The sequence below is a fragment of the Diaporthe batatas genome (assembly GCF_019321695.1).
Source record: "Diaporthe batatas strain CRI 302-4 chromosome Unknown Contig00013, whole genome shotgun sequence".
In the NCBI taxonomy this organism is placed as follows: domain Eukaryota; kingdom Fungi; phylum Ascomycota; class Sordariomycetes; order Diaporthales; family Diaporthaceae; genus Diaporthe; species Diaporthe batatas.
In genome coordinates this window covers 1,969,917-1,987,130 of record NW_025408560.1, presented here as the reverse complement: position 1 = coordinate 1,987,130, position 17,214 = coordinate 1,969,917, and the positions used below count along the sequence as shown (strand labels likewise).

General features: G+C 49.7%; 4 protein-coding genes across 4 annotated transcripts; 3 read left to right on the top strand and 1 right to left on the bottom strand.

The window, feature by feature from the left end:
- Positions 1 to 1,438: 1,438 nt before the first annotated feature.
- Positions 1,439 to 3,171, top strand: KVR01_010142 (uncharacterized protein; the record flags this gene model as incomplete). The annotated part of the gene is made up of 6 exons (XM_044793269.1): positions 1,439 to 1,462; positions 1,602 to 1,700; positions 1,763 to 1,937; positions 2,021 to 2,174; positions 2,230 to 2,501; positions 2,741 to 3,171. The coding sequence occupies 6 exons, from the start codon at positions 1,439 to 1,441 to the stop codon at positions 3,169 to 3,171; spliced, it is 1,155 nt and encodes a 384-aa protein (XP_044640301.1).
- Positions 3,172 to 4,526: 1,355 nt separating this feature from the next.
- KVR01_010267 (uncharacterized protein) lies at positions 4,527 to 6,138 on the top strand (the record flags this gene model as incomplete). Its single annotated transcript, XM_044782211.1, has 7 exons — positions 4,527 to 4,615; positions 4,678 to 4,998; positions 5,058 to 5,335; positions 5,399 to 5,460; positions 5,525 to 5,606; positions 5,659 to 5,768; positions 5,837 to 6,138. The coding sequence occupies exons 1-7, from the start codon at positions 4,535 to 4,537 to the stop codon at positions 6,136 to 6,138; spliced, it is 1,236 nt and encodes a 411-aa protein (XP_044640426.1). The 5' UTR covers positions 4,527 to 4,534.
- Positions 6,139 to 9,296: 3,158 nt separating this feature from the next.
- KVR01_010254 (uncharacterized protein) lies at positions 9,297 to 10,583 on the top strand (the record flags this gene model as incomplete). Its single annotated transcript, XM_044787172.1, has 1 exon — positions 9,297 to 10,583. The coding sequence occupies one exon, from the start codon at positions 9,297 to 9,299 to the stop codon at positions 10,581 to 10,583; it is 1,287 nt and encodes a 428-aa protein (XP_044640413.1).
- Positions 10,584 to 14,335: 3,752 nt separating this feature from the next.
- On the bottom strand, positions 14,336 to 15,070 carry KVR01_010689 (uncharacterized protein; the record flags this gene model as incomplete). Its single annotated transcript, XM_044792796.1, has 3 exons — positions 14,336 to 14,394; positions 14,524 to 14,756; positions 14,820 to 15,070. 3 exons carry the CDS (start codon positions 15,068 to 15,070, stop codon positions 14,336 to 14,338), a joined length of 543 nt encoding a protein of 180 aa, XP_044640848.1.
- Positions 15,071 to 17,214: the final 2,144 nt, after the last annotated feature.

The following is a 17,214-nucleotide window of genomic DNA, read 5'->3' as shown; positions in this document are numbered from 1 at the left end:
CCACAAGGTGTTTCTGATGTTGGAAGATGTCCGGGAGATTGCTATCGCATCGCAGTCTCTTATTCTAGGTCGTCGTCCTTTCGACGAGCCTGTCTTCTCATTGAAGTTAGCTTGGCAACTCAGTGCGCACCAGTTTCTGATATCATGCATCGGAAGACTCAGGTCTCCCAGTGCGGTCTGACTGGTCTTCTCCACGACAGCTTCAACTTCGAATCACGTTGCTTCGGAAAAGAGAACCGCAGACTCCGCGTGGCCCAGACCCAGATTCCAATGCTACCAGCGTGCATAGCACCTGCTTGGGGAGCATGAACCCTTTTAACCTTGTTGCGTTGACATGTTGATCGCTGAATTTGACGATTCGCTCGCACGCTTGACTTCATGGCGCACAAAACCGACCGCACTCCTCGAAATGTTGATGTGGTTTCTCTAGAAACGTGTGCTGGTCCACCACAGCCCGCTCGTGTGCAAATCATGTGCAGCCTCGTCGTTCTTACGCTAGAAACCTTCCCACGGCCCAAACCTTCGCTACAGTACAGTTGCTCGAGCATGCAATTGGGTGTTCAGAGCTCTTCCGTGTCGACTAGACCCCTTGCTGTTGGGAGTTGCAGCTTCCAGCGCTTGGATGTGACCCCGACTGCAGATATCCGACCGGACCCCTTACTCCTCGAAACGCTCTTGCCCTTCCCCGGAAATTTGCGAATCCAACGAGATGGGTTTCCATGCCGCTGAAATGCTGTTGAGCTGGTATTCAACTCTAGCATGCTCGATAGGCTTCAATAGTTTCCTCCAAAGTGCCGTCTTCTCTTTAACTTAAAAGGTCCAGCAACCAACGGTCTTCAAGAAAAGGTGACGACGACACTACATGGTGCGCTTTTAGTGTCCAAAGGGATCATGCTACGTTCAGATGAAGATTTACTGCAGTAGCACTCTTTTGCCTCTTGTGTCGCAATCGTGTCCGGGGAAGTTCCCCGCGAAATGTGAGGGATAACAGTAATACTCATCCGTCGGCAAAAGAAGCGCTCTCATAGCGGATAATCTGGTCTGCGACGGAGACTGCCTGGGTACCTATGTTGAATCATCGCCCATGCAGGATGCCCGGAAGGCACGACGTCGCGGAGTACCAGCAGGCAATGCCTAGACGGACGCTCTTCCTCTTCACTACTTAAGTATCCTTGCCAATCCGCTCCAACCCATCCCTGCCCGGCCCTGCCGTAATCCATGGATGCCCTCGTCCAGACATTCCTTACTGACCTCCTAGATATCGTCAATGTGATATGCTTCCTGATCAGACCTTGGCATTCTCCAACCACATGCTCAAGAGCGATTTCCGAGTGGACAACACCAGCCTGCGACCGAATTGTTAGATGGTATAGTTGAGGCCGTTCGAGGCACCCGCGGAAACGATTTTCGAAGCTAAGAAATCCGTCCAAGACACATCATGACGCCTCACCCAAGCTCTGCGGTAAAGTTACAGGTAGATGATACATATTTGCGTGAGGTCTGGGTATGTTGTCTCGGTCGTCTACTCCCCGGGTCGATCGTACATATTGCCTCTTGGAAGTACCCTGCTGACCATCACTCTCTCTTCTACCTAGGCCTAGTTCGCCGTCGGCGTCGTAATCCTATTCGCAAGATGGGCAATACGGATCAGGACTGTCGGCTTCCGAGGGCTTCGTGGTGACGACCTGATATCAATACCAGTATGCCATACAGGGGCCGGTTCTCTTCACCTCACCAGCACTAACACACGCGCCGGTGGCAGTTATTGGCGCTCTGGACCATCAATGCATTCGGCGCGTACACAACGTACTACTCGGGTAGTAATTTTGACGTAACGGCCGAGCAGGCCGAGCAGCTTTCCGATAGCGACGTCTGGGTCCTGGAGTACGGCGGCAAGTGGCAGGCCGCGTCCATCTTCACCTACAGTGCGATCATATGTGCGTAGGCCATCGCTTCGCACCAATTTTTCCGGGAGGCCTTCCTGGAAGATAACATGGTCAACTGATATCCCGATATGCAGGGTGTCTCAAATTTATGGTGCTGTTCTTCTACCGGCGCCTCAACGCAGACCAATGGAACCAGTCCCTTTGGACCCACGGAACGGGTTGGATCTTCTATCTCAATGGCATAGCCTACATCGCCGTTGTCTTTGTGCCCATCCTGGTGTGTAAAGAGTACGTATCGCCCGGTCGCATCTTTTTCTTGAGTTGCGCTGACCGTGGTTTGAAGATTCCACAACAACTGGGTTGTGCGACCACTGCACCACTGCCCATTCTCCCCCTGGAACGTATGGATCCCCGTCTCCGTGAACATTTTCACCGACGAGCTCATCATGACCATACCTGTACCTATTCTATGTCAATCACGAGTCTCGACGCCTCGAAAGATAGGCATTATGCTTCTCCTTTGCTTGGTCGGCTTTGTTATATCTGCAGCCGTAGTCAGAGCAAAGTTTACAATAGCTGCGGCACCCAGCGTCACAGCGATAAATCGATGGGGATGTGAGTATTGTGAGGACAGTGTCACATTTGTCTATGTTGACCGAAATTGTGTCCCCCATCAGTGGCGTTCTTTTGATTCTTTTCCTCCTCATCCCCCCCTCTCTCCTCGTGTACTTTTTGATGCAAGGCAGCAGAAAAGAGTGTATTTTTACCTTCGAAGTCGACAGGAATGCTCTCCGCCAATTCTTTTACGTGCAATCCCCCATCACCTTGTAGCTCAGTCCTAATGAAATCAACAGTCCGCGAAACAGGAGCCGGAATGATTGTCGTCAACGCCCCAGTCGTAATGCCGATCTTCTCAAAGGCCTTCTGGAAGCGTGGGCCCTACCGGCCAGGGAGACAAGAAGAACAACCACACGGCGGGGATATACTCGGCGGTGGTGGCGATCACGGCAACGGACGACGTGCCTCGGACGCACCGGGGCCGACCGCGTCCCAAGTACCGACCGATGTGACAGAGACAACGCAGGGAGCCAGCCACGGCACGGGCGAGAGTATAGAGCTGAGAAATCTCGGCGGGCGCAGTGGGCCTGGGAATAACACCGCCAACAGAGACCTGGAGCAGGGGCCGGACACGACGTCTGAAGCTGTGGAGGCGAGGTCAGCGGGGCGGCGTGTGGAAGACGAAGGGGATGGGCCGGCTGTTTCGGCGACGAGAATTGTTGGCTGAGTATTTGTGCACTAGGAATAACGGTACCAATCATTCTGAGTATCGAATGTTTTTCTCCTCGGTTGGAGGGTTTCACTGGCATGATCGAGCAGCGATATGACGCTTGGTTCCCTGAAGAAGGGGCGCGAAGAGCACATCGCTTTCAAGGTTCTGCCGACAATGTCGCACTCGGCAAACTGAAGCGAATCATTGATGCGTCAAGGAACTCAAGAATCAAGCATTTGAATTACTGAAATAAATAGAGCGTGCTTTTGCGATATTAGAAGGACTTGTGGACAACTGAACATCTTCCAATCACTGCGGACAGGCACCGTGCGTATGGAACGAAAGATATGCTCCCGCCCTCTACCAGCCGTTGTCATCAATGTGGGAGGATACACACGCCGTATCTCTCATCGCCTAGACCCAGAATCTGCCACGCAAACTCGGCTCAGCAAGATGTGTCTGATTTATTAGCAGGCCAGCGCAGCACCAGAGGGCGCCGCCATCATAATAGAAAACATATATATGCCATGAACTAAAATCGGATCACTGACTTTCACTCCCTAGGCAAATCAGTTGATCTGAGCAATCGAGTCCCTTCGTTCAGTCGTGCTAGATCTCCAATCGTGACAGTCACACCTGCAGCGCCGTCGTCTTTTCACGTGTCTTACTTGCATAATAGCTGCATGCCAAGCTGCGAAGGATTGGTTGGTCATGACCACGCGGCGAGACCCGTAGCTGCCGTCTTGCTGCTGTGTTCGTGCCAGCTTGGCAAAGCCGCCGTGATTTGGCATCCATCCGGGGCCTGCCTTATGATGCTGTAGCTGTGAAACGTGGCCGGCTCCATGGCTTGGGACCTCCCAGACATTCGGCGAACGGGTCCTTTGCCCCGCCCAACTCTTCAAGTCATCTGTCCAGGTGGGGACCAATTATTCTTCGCTTGATTGATCCTCGATTCGTTTATCCTTTGAAAGAAATATTTCTAGGCCATCAGCAATCGCATTGCAGCAGTTATTTCGTAGCATGTATTGAAAAAGTGCAGGACAAGCAGGGGCCCGAGATTCCAACACCTGGGCAGCACATATGCAGCGTTTCACCAGCTGAGGTACGTCACCGAAGCCCCTCTCCGGTGGACCTCCAGCTGGAGACAGTTTGATTCTGTTCGACAAAATTAAAGTCATGGAATCCTTGGGGATTGATGCTTGCTGAGGAGGATATAGGCGGCCATACCTTACAGCAGTATTTGCGAGACGAAGCTCAGCGAGAAAAGTCGTCGTGGCAGAGTCTGCGAAACAATCTTTTCCTGTCGCTACTAAAAGGCCATCCACTGACTTATCACTTGAAAAAGCCTAGCCATATCAGTCCCCTATAGTCAGCACTCATGGAAATCGTCATTGTGGGCGCTGGCATAGCCGGACTGAGCACCGGGATTGGTCTGCGGAGAGCAGGCCACAAAGTGACGGTTGGTATTCACCCCAGACTTACACATGACACAAACCGTTACTGACACATGTGTGGCACAAGATCCTCGAGCAGTCCTCGCTGATGCACGAGGTTGGCGCAGCGATAACCATCAAGCCCAATGCCTCACGAGTGCTCCACTCATGGGACTTTGTCCCAGAGAAGTCGGGCGCGGTCTACATACGGAATTTGAGCCTCGTCGATGGCACGAATATGGAGATAATTATACCTGATTATTACAAAGACTGTGATTCGAAATGGGGCTGGCCAATGTATGCCGTCCACCGCGTCGACCTTCATACCCAGCTGAGGCAGCTTGCCACTGATACGGAGGGCCCTGGGCGCCCCTGTGACGTGCAGGTGAAGACAAAGGTTGTCGAGTATGTGAGTTACAGGCCAGAATTCCAAGAAGGATCAAAAGCTAATTGCTGCCAATGCGCCAGGACGCGGAGAATGGAAAGGTCACGACCGAGAGCGGCGGGGTCTTGCAAGCCGATCTCCTCGTTGCCGCGGACGGCGTGCACTCCACCGCCGTGAAGCATGTCCTCGGCGATGAAGTTGTCCACGTTAGTGACACGGGCTGGGCATGCATGCGATGGTTGGTCCCGAGGGAGGACTTGCTGTCCGACCCGGACACTGCTCACATGATTATCGACAACTCAACCAGATATTTCACAGCCGCCGAGGGGGCAGCTGGTCTGGTGTGGTATTCTTGTCGCAAGTGAGCAGATCTTCCCGAGCGATTCCTTGTCTACGTGCTGACCTGACCTTCACTCCCTTGCAGTAATGAGGTGCAGAACTTCTTGTATCTCTCACGCGAGTTCGACACATCGCATGTCGGGGAGGGTATTTATGACCCTGCCACTTCACATCGGCGAGTGCACGATCCCTACCCTAACTTGGCATCTAGATTTTCGGGCAATGGTTGAACCAAGCATGGCGTTGGAATATTCCAAGAGACATTTTGCGCCTGAGCTTCAAAATGCAATCAAGTAGGTCGGCAGGGCTGAATCAACGACATATAAGTACTCACATGTATTCCAGGAAAGCAAGGGACGTAAAGTTCTGGAAGCTGTTTGCTAGGGGACCGATTCCCAAATGGCACAAGGACCGGCTCGTCCTTGTGGGCGATGCCGCTCACCCCATGCTCACCTGTAAGCTTGTCCCTGCACATTCACAAAAAACATGCCCGATGGACTGCGTGCTAATCTATAAGATACAGTCCAGGGACAAGGTGGCGGGCAGGCAATCGAAGACGGCGCTGCTCTTGGGGTCCTGTTCGACCAGCTTCGCGACACGCGGGCCATCGAAAGCCGCTTGCGGCTCTTCGAGAAGGTCAGGCGGAACAGGGGCTCTGCGCTACAGATCCTCTCCAGTGCCAACCCCCCTGTGCCGCAGAGTGTTCATGACGTTGCAGCCGAGTACGTTCCTGGTCAGAAGCTCGACTCCACCGACGCTGTCAATGACTACGTGTTTTCGTTTGACGTGATTGCGGAATCAAAAGCTGCTCTTGCTGCTGTTTAACTTATGGAGAGTTCTCTGGGATTGACAATAGGATCCCTTTTTGAGTGTGGCAAGCGTCAGGATGCTAGTATGACTTCCGTGAAGCCCACTGGCATTAAATTCCGTGATCAAAACGTGAAAGCTCAGGGTGGTTTCGCTGTTATTCCGCATACGTCCGGGGACATACATGGCGCCATCATACGGTGGTAAACGCTCAAGACTGTTGTGTAGTAGGTTGAGTAATTGGGATTGCCAAGCCAGGAACGTCAAATTGCTCACAGCAGCGTGAACATCGTTTTCTGGTACTGCGGGTGTTGGGTGTGGCATGCAATCGTCAGCAACCCGAAACTCTCACGCCTAATCGCCGATCGCGCATCAATCACCGTCTCTGCTTATTCAGTCACCGTGAGGCAAAACCTGCTCCAGACAAGCCGAGATAACACAAACTCCGACCGGACTTGGTAAACCCGCTATGTCCACACGCCGTGGTGCTGTTCTGCCATGCCCCCTGGCCTGCCCTTTTGGAATTCTGTCTACTACTGCAAAGCTACCTAGGTACCAAGCTGCGTGGCTTTCCAATCCCGGGACTGTCAGCTGGAAAGCGGACGCCCGTAGATCACCGGGGCATATACTTACGGGGTTTGGGCTTCGGGGAGCAAGCACTTGACAAGCATTCCATCAGTGACCGGACTACTCGTCCCTCTATCGGAGCCAATAAGAATGAACATAGTCCGAACACAACGACCGCACTGTGTCGTAAGAGGCTTGCAAGAACCTACTTCGGTACTTCATTACTGGCACGTCGGTGGCGTTGCATCCCAGCAGCGGAACGCTCCCGCCTTCGCCACAGCGAGACCTGGTAGGCCTGGTGATGATCCCGGCCATGATACCAGAATCTGTGGGCAAATTTGTTTACCATGGCTCTGGGTCGGCAAGGCTGCATTGGCAGCACAGCAGAGATGAAGTACGCAAACGGCCGCCGCCCGCAGCAGCAATGGGACACGTGGAAGTGACAATAATCTTTGTATCCTGAATCGACTAGCCTTCTCAGCCTTATAAGTTGGGTTGTGATCGGGCTGAAACTACGGCAGCAAGGTTCCATCTTGAGGTCGATCCAGCCCCTATCACTCGCTTTAGTCGCCAACTTGGATTGGAGAGCACACCAGGTCCAGCAGCAGGTCACAGAGAGTTTTGACTGCTAAGCTCACAAGTATTGATCCTTTATTAAGTAACGCATAAGATCTGCATTGCAAAGCATGACCTCCTAACTGGGATCCGGCACCGAAATCAGACTTAGGTCTGGACATGCGGCCGCCTTTATGGTTGTAAGCTTACCAGCCTTTCCAAGTCGGGTTCCGAAATACCGGCCAACATGTGTTTGGGAAAGAGGAGAATACACGCAATCAAAGGCGGCAGCCAGTCTAGTCATTTTCTTTGATAGCCAATAAGTGCCTCTAGGGTAGCGGTGTTCAACGCGGCTGGAGGGTCCGCCAATCTGTAGTGCGATCACCCCTGGCAGAGACAAACTTGGCTCTGGTGGTGGTGCGAAAATTGATAAATGTATGCAAAACGCTCAATTTGGACGACACAACCTAGTGGCGTGATACAAACACATCTTGTCATAATACATGGGCAAGTACAGCATCTTGAAATGGTCACCTGCATGTGCCTTTTCAGCTTTGCACGTTACGTGCGTGTTGCAGGACATTGCCATGAAAAGACGGTGGCCGTCGCTGCCGTGTTAGTCTAAGCCGACGTAAATCAGATCTATGTATGAACCACACTGGATAGTAGTGTACCGTGGGCTCCCGGGAAAGAAATCTGGTAGTCGACGTTGGTGACGATGTTGAAGGCTGGCCTGATGTTCATGGTCGGCAGGACACGCGGCACCCGACGCTACAGGAGAAGTCAGTAATAAAGAAGCCCTTATAAACGATGGGCTGTTTGACCTACACAAATAAAAAATCGCAACGTACACCCCAGAAGCCTCAGTGGAGGTGTGACACTTCCCACAGATGCTATCGAAGCATCGGTATTCGATAAATAAGGGATGGGGCGTTGGATGAGTCATTTCCTTTGAAGGTGGCACTGTTGAACTGGAAATCCTCGCAACTGGATCAGTTTTGCGAGGTCAGTGATGATATGCACATGTGCAAATATGTGGTGTCAAGAGAAGATGGTGTGCTGTCAGACGCTGTCAGTGAGCGCCACAGAAGCACGATTCATAGTACTCAGGGCCGAGGCTGGTCTAATAGTGAAAAGGGGCGCTGATTACCGCACATTCCGCCCTGATGAGCCCTGCTTATCACGTACCTAGGTACATACCGATGTAGCGGGCACAGTAAAGGTAACACAGCATTGCTTGTATGCGCTGACGCTGACTGTACTGGGCCACGGCATATCCCAGAGGGGTATCTGGTGTGCAAGTGCCTGCACTCACTGGAAAGAGAATTGCAGTACCCCCTATGATGCTGCAGCAGCAGTAGATGTGGCCCAACCAGATTCGCTGAAAATCCAAATCCCTGGCAATCTGTCGAGTAGATACGCTGGTATGGGCTCGGGATATGCGTATTCCAATCGGCTCTCATCCTGTCACCTGGTCTGCCTATGCATGCTTCTGGTAGGGGATCATGACATCGCTTGTGATTAGCCCTCTCCTATTCACGGATAAACCAAGAGTAGTCAGATTCTGTACCGTTAACTGCATAATAGAGTCGTTGGGTACCGGAAAGTCGGTTGGATCCTTTGGCCTGGATCCTCTGACAAGACCGGCCGAGAAGTAAGTCCAACATAATACTACGACTCTCTACTCCAGCTAAACTCGTCACATGTCGTCACTTATATGAAGACTGAAGTTTAGTGGAATTCGACGCCCCGACAGGTGGCTGATCAAATTTGGCAATAATCATACCCAACTTTGAACAGAGCAAATTTCGACCTTGGACGCTCAATATTTTTGAACGGACGGGAAGATGATCAGGTTGCGAGCCTCTTGTAACGCCTGCAACGAGTCCAAAGTTAGGTGCAGTCAGCGCAAGCCTACGTGTGCTCGATGCGAACGAAACGGCGTCGGATGCATCTACGGCCTGTCACGGAGGACTCACAAGGACGCGCCACCTATAATCATGCCGCCGTCTCAGCGGTCCCGAGGCCCTTCACGGGTCTGCTCCAGCATCGACATGACCGTCACAAGCAACCATATGAAGGGATACACTAGCAGCAACACCTGGAACAGAAGATCGTTCACCAGGAGTGCTACTCCGGCGCCGGCTACGTCCATCCCTGCTGGCGGTGCGTCACCCGATCGGTTGATCTCGACTGGAATGGCTACACACGATCAAAATACAGCACTATTCGGAGATAACAGGTCCCACTTCCAACAAGATTCTCCCGAAACACCAACAACGTCCATGCAAACAAATAGTTCTGGGCTACTGATGGACTTCAGCAGCATAAACAGAGTTCGTGGCGGCTTGAGCACCGCTCCACACGTCGACCCGCTCAGCGCAGCTGTGTCCCACTTCTCAACGCCAGTAAATGAGTACACCAGCCCTTGGACGGTGGAATCTTTCTTCAACAACAACATTCATGGTGACAGAAAATCTGCCATTATGAAAACAAGCAGTCCGACCAACAATTCCGTCAGCAACGTCACCAGGAACAGCGACACAGTCATGACAGGGTACCAGACTTCGCCCCCTTCGCCGTCGTCGCTGGCCAATGATACATGCAACTGCCACTCTGGGGTGACGGAGCTGCTGGTCTCTTTACACGGCGGCGGTCACGAAGACCGGCGGTTGTCGATAGACGTGCAGTTGGCCAAGCTCAAGCGGTGTATTTCCTCGGCCGAGTCCTCGATGGCGTGTTGTCACAGCCATGGCAATGGCGAGCCCATCCATATCATGACCGTCGCCATGCTAATTGGATTTGTTATCGACGAGTTTGAGATGCTTGCCTGCGATCTCCTCTCGCCGGCGCCGCAGAGTCATCTTTCCCCGGCTGATACTAGCACTGGCACTGGGGTGACGGGTTCGAGTGTAGCCAACATTGCCGCCGCACTCGGGGTAATTACCGGTGCAGAGAGGGCGAGTGGGAGCAGCTTATTTTCCGGCTCTAACCCGCACATATCTGTGGGTGGTCCTGGCGCGAGTATGTCGCCTTCGAGTCTCATGGAGCCATGGCTGTCATGGGGTATGCTGGAGCTCGAGGATGACGATGAGGTGGGACTCCGGAAGAGGCTATACTCTTTGTCTTTTCGGAAGCTGGAGAGACTTCTGTCTCAGATGACGATGTATCTGGGGAATCTACAGGACTCGCAGGCCTATCTGACGGAACCATCGCGGCATATGGCTTTTGTCATGGCGTGCAACTACACTCTCTTGTGGTTGGAGAAGAAGGCCGGAGATGTCAAAAGGCTGCTATGGGCTTCTGTTGGAGACGGAATCATGGACGGACTGCTTGTATAAGTAGTGGTTTCTTTTTGAATTCCCACATGTAGAAAATATAAATAACATTTTAATATAATAGTAAATATTAAAGACTAAGTATTTAAGAACGAAAAATATTAATGATAGTAAAAGTGGACTATAATATATTTATAAAAATAGAATTTAACTTTATATAATATAAATAAAACTAAGAAATATTACTTATAATAATATTATTTATTAAATTTATTAATATAAATAACTTTAAAAGTAAGAACTAATAATATAATTATATAATAAATTAAAATAACTTTAAAATTACTTTTATAATAAAAGAGCTATATAAAATATTAATTATAATAAATTATAAAATTTATTTAAAAAAGTTTTATTTTTAAAAATAAAATAAAGATTATATATTATAAATTTAAAGAGAATTTAAAAATAAAATAAAGATTTAAATTTATTAAATATAAATTTACTTTTTTAAATTAATTATATTATTATTATAAGTTTATTTACTTTTATATTATATATAAAATATAATAAAAAAAATTTTATAAAGAATATATATAACTTTTAATATAAATAATTAATATATATATATATAAAATTATTATTAATTTTATATTTTAAAAAGAAATTAAAAATTAAAAAAATAAGAAAATAAAAAAATCTTTATTAATATTACTAATTTATATTATAGGTTAATTCTAATCATTAAATTAAAGTTCTTTAAAAAGTTAGGTTGAATGGGGGTGTAAAAAATACCCTATGGGGGTAAGTGTAATTACTTGTGAAGGGCTTGAAAGTGCGGATTGGGGGTTTAGTGACAAAAGAACGATTGGTCCAGTAAGTGTGATTCCAAGTGAGCATCGGATTGATCGGCACGGTCCCGTTTGAAATTGCGGAGGTGGAGTGGCGATGCCTGACCCCCGCTTTTATTTCGTGACTTTCAGGTGCCATGAGATAGTGGCCGCTCCTGGCAGACTTCGGAGCAACCAGATGAGAAAAACACCGGACATGCGAGACGAGGGGCGCCCAAAGCTCTCAGAGATACTGCTCTTTTATCCCTGTGCACACAATTCGCTGACAGTCGTCGTTGCAAGCGCCGCCGACCAATGGCCAGTGCTCACTCAGCGAGAAGCCGAATGCCCCTTAAGGTTGATGGGGGAGGGGACCCCGATGCGACTGCACATTCGATCTCTGCACACGGCGAAACACGTGTGCGCCGAGACAGTTCGGGGCCCAAGCTTGTTAATGTTGCTCGCATCCTGTCGAAGAAAATAAAGATCGGGCAGAAGAAGAGGGAGGACCGTGAGGCCATGGGAAGGTGGGTGGATTCAAAGGGCACTGCCCAAACGATCCACCAGTGCTTCCAGCAACCAATCGACAGGGGCTTTGACTTGGATGCAGTCGAGAGCCCGCTCGCGATAGAAGTGCAGAAGACGGACGTCAAGAGACGAGCATGGACCGCATGGTTTGTCCTCTCTTGCTTGTAGCTCATTAGAGACAAACGGCGCACAGGACGCAAGTGTCTACCAGCTAGGGGTCCGAGGCTGGCTAACTTAATCGTTAATCACCTACTTCTTTCTAATAGAGCGGCTGTAATAAGTGTATATAATGCACTTGCAGGTAAGAATCATTAGTCTTATATTATACGTATAGCTGAGAGTATCTAGAGCAATATTATAAACTATATTAGGCTTCTTAGTGCTTTACTAAAGATATTGAATATCTTAGAGGCCTGGTTGTTAAGGAACTATATGGTGAGATCTATATACCTCCTGACCATTCCTGGGTGTTAATTCCTGTTGCCTTACTGAGTAGTGTGTTTATAAGAGTCCTGTAAGTCTATTTCCACCTTTTCTATAAAGCTAGTTTCTAAATTAGTGGAGGTATTACATTATCTGTGATGAAATTGGACTTTCTAACCTCGGTCTTGTAAGGTTCGGCTTAGAATGGTTACTGCCCTTAAGAGGATCCGCTGTGGTAGGGCTTGAAATGTCTATGATTAGAGAAAAATGGGACGCTGTCACCAAGGATTCAGCTTTTCAAGGAATTCGTGAGCGCTTAGGTGATGACAAGGCTGCCGCCGAAGTCACTCGCAGCGTGTCGTCTATCACATGGGAGCAGGTGAATCTTGTATAGACTCTAATTGAGAATTACACAGAAGATCTGGAATCTGGCCGAGGTCACAGTGGTGGTTATTTGAGGGGCAATGCTAGAGTCGATGTGATCTTGGAGAAGGATCAGGTGACTGATGCTGAAGATGTAATGGAATTAGGTATGCAGCACTAATTACATCTTATCCCTGCGCCTCTTCCTCCCTCCGCCTAACACTGTGCATGGTTGCAAGTAGACAAAAGTCAGGAGGACCGACATCTCCTTCCTTGCGAGCCTTGATTCGTTCTCCTCCTTTGAGAATGATGATATCCCCAACTTGACATTTAAAGGTTGACTGTATGAATTGATTCTTGGCGATTGGTCTTTCAATAATGCCTTCGGAAGGTGTTTCTTCGTGGGTTACAGACTCTTCAATGTGTTCGATGTGTCTATGCCTCGGCTGTTGTAGAACTATTAAAACCATAACTCGGTCTTGTTTTATTGATATAGCGCCACCCTGAAGCTAGATTATCTGTGGCCTAAGGAACCTTTCCTTAAGCTGAAACAGGAGATTCCTCTTATTGGCCTAGTTGTGTATAAGAGCTTGCTTTCAGTTTGTAAGTACTAGATAATCTAGTCCTTAGTAGTTCACGAACCATGGTCTCATTACTATGGAGTAAGTTGTCAAGCTCTCGCCCGCAAACAGGCAGTAGAGGGATGGGTAATCTCATTATGTATGCCTTGCCAGGGACATTTTCCATGTCTTTGTAAAAATAAGAGACTTGGTTAGCCGATTTCTGGATGTCGTCAAGGACCTTGTATAAGGTTGCATCTTGCAGGTTGTCCGTGGATTTGATTATCAACATATGAGGATTGAGATGATGATGATATGTGTGGGTGGATCAGACATCAGGAAGACGCGTTACAGCGGACTGGCGGGGGGTCAGCAGAGTTGATTACCAAATGAGTTTCTGCACGTCACACACTTCACCGCCCTGACTCACCGCTTTAGCATTGGGCTTTGTAATCTTATCCAATCCATCTACGACTTGGTGGAACGATCCAGCTCGGAACCTTGTCTGAGCAACACGGGGCCCAGTGCCGCATTAACGATTCTCAAGGCTTTTCATGCATCTATATCTGCAATGTGGTCCCACGGACGTGCGAGAGCGAGACATGAGTTGTGACGGAGGAAATGTGCTAGTACTGATTTGTTGTGAATGAAAAGCCATGAGTGATGTGCCGCCACCCCCCATTCCAAAACCCCAAGAAGGCAGGATCGGGCCAAAACGCAGCCCCAAGGCTCAACCACATCAATACCATTGCCAAAGTCACAGACAAGGATAACGGGAATGACATCCATCCAAATTTTGCTGATACAGTTTGAGGTGCCATTCCTCTAACGTAAGTGCGAGGCGGTCTGAAGACATTTGCAACTGGTAGACGAGACGATGCGAGATCTTTAGGTGAAGCTCATTCTGGAACCAAATACTATTGAAGAGGAAACAGGAATAAACAGATAAAAATTAGTAGTGAGAGCACACTTGAGAGTGGACCGGTTTTGTCTGTTGCATCTCCGAATAACCTTCGTAAAATCGTCACGATTGAAATCGTAGCTTGCCGCAGGTATCTCAATTTACATGTGAGACTCAGCATGCTCGTGTATGCCTTCACGGCTGGGTCGCTCACAATATGTCGTTCTTGATGAAGCTGGCGCCCAGCTCAGCAACGCCGTAGACAACAGCTTGAGGATTTGCCGTCGGCTCCAGTGGTACGATACTCGCATCACACACGCGAAGATTGGAACAACCGTATACGCGCAGCTTGTTGTCCACCACCCCTCCCATTTCACGCGGCATCATCGAGCAAGTACCAACATAGTGATGCGCGCCGTCCACAGTGCGGCGAACATACTCCTTGGTCACTTCCAGGTCCGTGAACCTCTTGGTGTACGGCTTGAGATGGCGCGTGAGTGGCTCCGCACGGGTAATCGCATCTTCGGTAAAGCGCACCTGGCGCGCGAGGAGCTCGAGGTCAAGGGGGTGGGAGAGGTAGCGTGGGTCAATCTTCACGCCCTTGTTTGTGCCCGAATGCTCCGGCGCCGCGCTGGTAGTGTGCACTGAGCCGCGCGAGAGCGGGTGTGACAGCTCAATCGCGACTGAGATATGCTTCCCAGAGGCGCGGTAAGATTTGTTGGAGTTGTCAAAGGGTGCATACGCTGGCCCGAAGACGTAGTTTCCCAGTGGCTCGGAAGGATCTGTCAGGATAGAACGCACAAAGGCCTCGTGCGCTGTGGAAAAGGCTGTCGTTATCGGAGGAGACTCTTTTGCGTCAGAATCCGGGTCAAGGGTGCTCAATAGCTCGTTGAGTTCTTTCCGTCCACTCGGGGTATCAAACTTGGGTAGCGGAAGCTGGGCCATAGTGATCATGTTACTGGTACTAAGAGGTCCAGTCCCTTTGGTTCCATAGTCCTGCATCTAAGTACCATGTTAGTCCTGCTAACAGATTCCAAAGTGTTGCATCCTAGGACGTCTCAACCCATGGAAGACGAGGATCTGTATATATGTATGATGAGAAGGGCGATGCTTACAGCTGCAGCAACAGCATCAGGCTCCTGACGAAAGAACGCATCGAGCGTGTTCAAATCGTCACGCACCTCAAGGGCGATTCCTGTGAAGAGGTGGTTTTGCAGGTTTTCTCCAACATGTGGGTTGTCAACGACAACCTCAACTCCTAGCCGCTGAAGCAAATCAGCTCCGCCGACTCCTGACCGCTCAAGGATTCGTGGCGAATTGATCGCTCCCGCAGAGATTATAACCTGTTTGAGGACTGCAGCGACTTGAGATCCACCACCCCCGTCAGAGGTAAATTGAACACCTTTTGCTACAGCATTACCCCCTGTAGAGGGCTTCTCGAGTAGCACCTTGTGCACTGTTGTCCCCGTTCGAATTGTTAGATTCTGCCTCTTCCGAACGGGGTCAAGATATGCATTAGTAGCATAGCTCCTTTGTTTTGTCCTGGGGTCAATACTCTCAGGAGCGATGATTGGGCCACCAAGACGACCAGAGATCGGGTCAGCCTCCGAGAATCCTAGCGACTCAAGACCTTCAATCCATGCCTTCTCCCAGACACTCTGAGGATCGGAAAGCGTAATCTGGAGAGGGCCACTTCCTTCAATCACCCCTTCAGGCTTATGCAATGTGAAAGACTTCTTCAGAGCGCTCTCATACGCAGCATAATCCCAGCCCTCATTCCCAAGCTTCTTCCATCCATCTATAGTCGCCTTGGACGTGGGAGTGAAGAGAAAGCTGTTGATTGCGCTGGAGCCTCCGAGGGCCTTCCCTTGTGGGACCGTGAATGTCTTGCTGAGACCCTTCTGAGGGATAGTATGGAAGTTCCAGTCAGCCGGGGAGTTTGGTAGCAAGGGCCAGGCACCTGGAGTCAGCGTATTTTGGTCTGCAGAATGGTCCGCACCGATTTCAAGAACAAGAACCTTCACATTGGGGTCGTCCGACAGGCGATTGGCCAGAACTAGTCCCGCAGTACCACCACCAATAATGACAACATCATAGGTCTCGGAGGACATTTTAGAAGTGGTCTCGCAACCGAATGCTGGCAACAGAATATCGAAAAGTTTAAGGTAGTCAAATGACTAGAAGTTGAGGATAAGAGTTAATAGAGGTTGGGGAGAGTGCTTTTTTTGCGAAGCAAACAGGCGAACAGAGAATCCACAGTTGGTCTTGAGAGTCTCGCAGAGCACAGGAGCCGCTGACTGAATGCTTTCAGCCTCAACTTCAGACCGTGCATGCTGTACGAGAGCCTGATTGATTGCTCTAGCGCACTCGTCCAATCCAGGCTTCTTGTATGCCGTGTACTTATGTAACCTGGCTGGGCACGCCCCCAACCGGTCTGAGGGACGTGTACTACTGGACACAAAGCTCGACCCTCGCAGGTTCGCAGGTTCTGGACGGCCCGCAGTCCCGAGGTCTCATTTCCGATGTGCTGAGACGAGCACCCTCGGTGTTATTGTTCATTTTTTACAGCCCATTGCTCTTCAACCTTTCCAATCAGAGGTCCGCCGAGTCTGTTGAAGAGGACCGCGTCGAAAAGCCTTGGCGGCTAATCTTCTGGGGGCTGAGTCGTACGGTCTCGCAGACCGAACGTCCTGCATCTCAACATCACTCCGAACAATCACACCAGTCAGCAACGACATCTCTAGACATCCGTAACAATCACAGTCATATTGACTACGATACATATTCAGGGCATGAAAGACATGAGGGGAGATATCAAGCCTAGACGGAAGAGATTCTCGCTTTTGCTGGGCGATTACTGGTGCCGCCTGGGTTGATCGATTTTAATTCCATTTTGGTCAGCTCGTCATTCTACCATCTCTTGGGAGTTTCCATAGCGGGAAGGTTAATCAACAGGCGTGAGCATCAATAGGATACTCAGACATGGAGGCTTTGGTGCTTTTCACAGGCCAGCCTAGATGCTTTGCCTGTCTTCAGTATAATGTGATTGGAATGGTTCAATGAAGAGACCTTCACCATAGGCGTTCCGG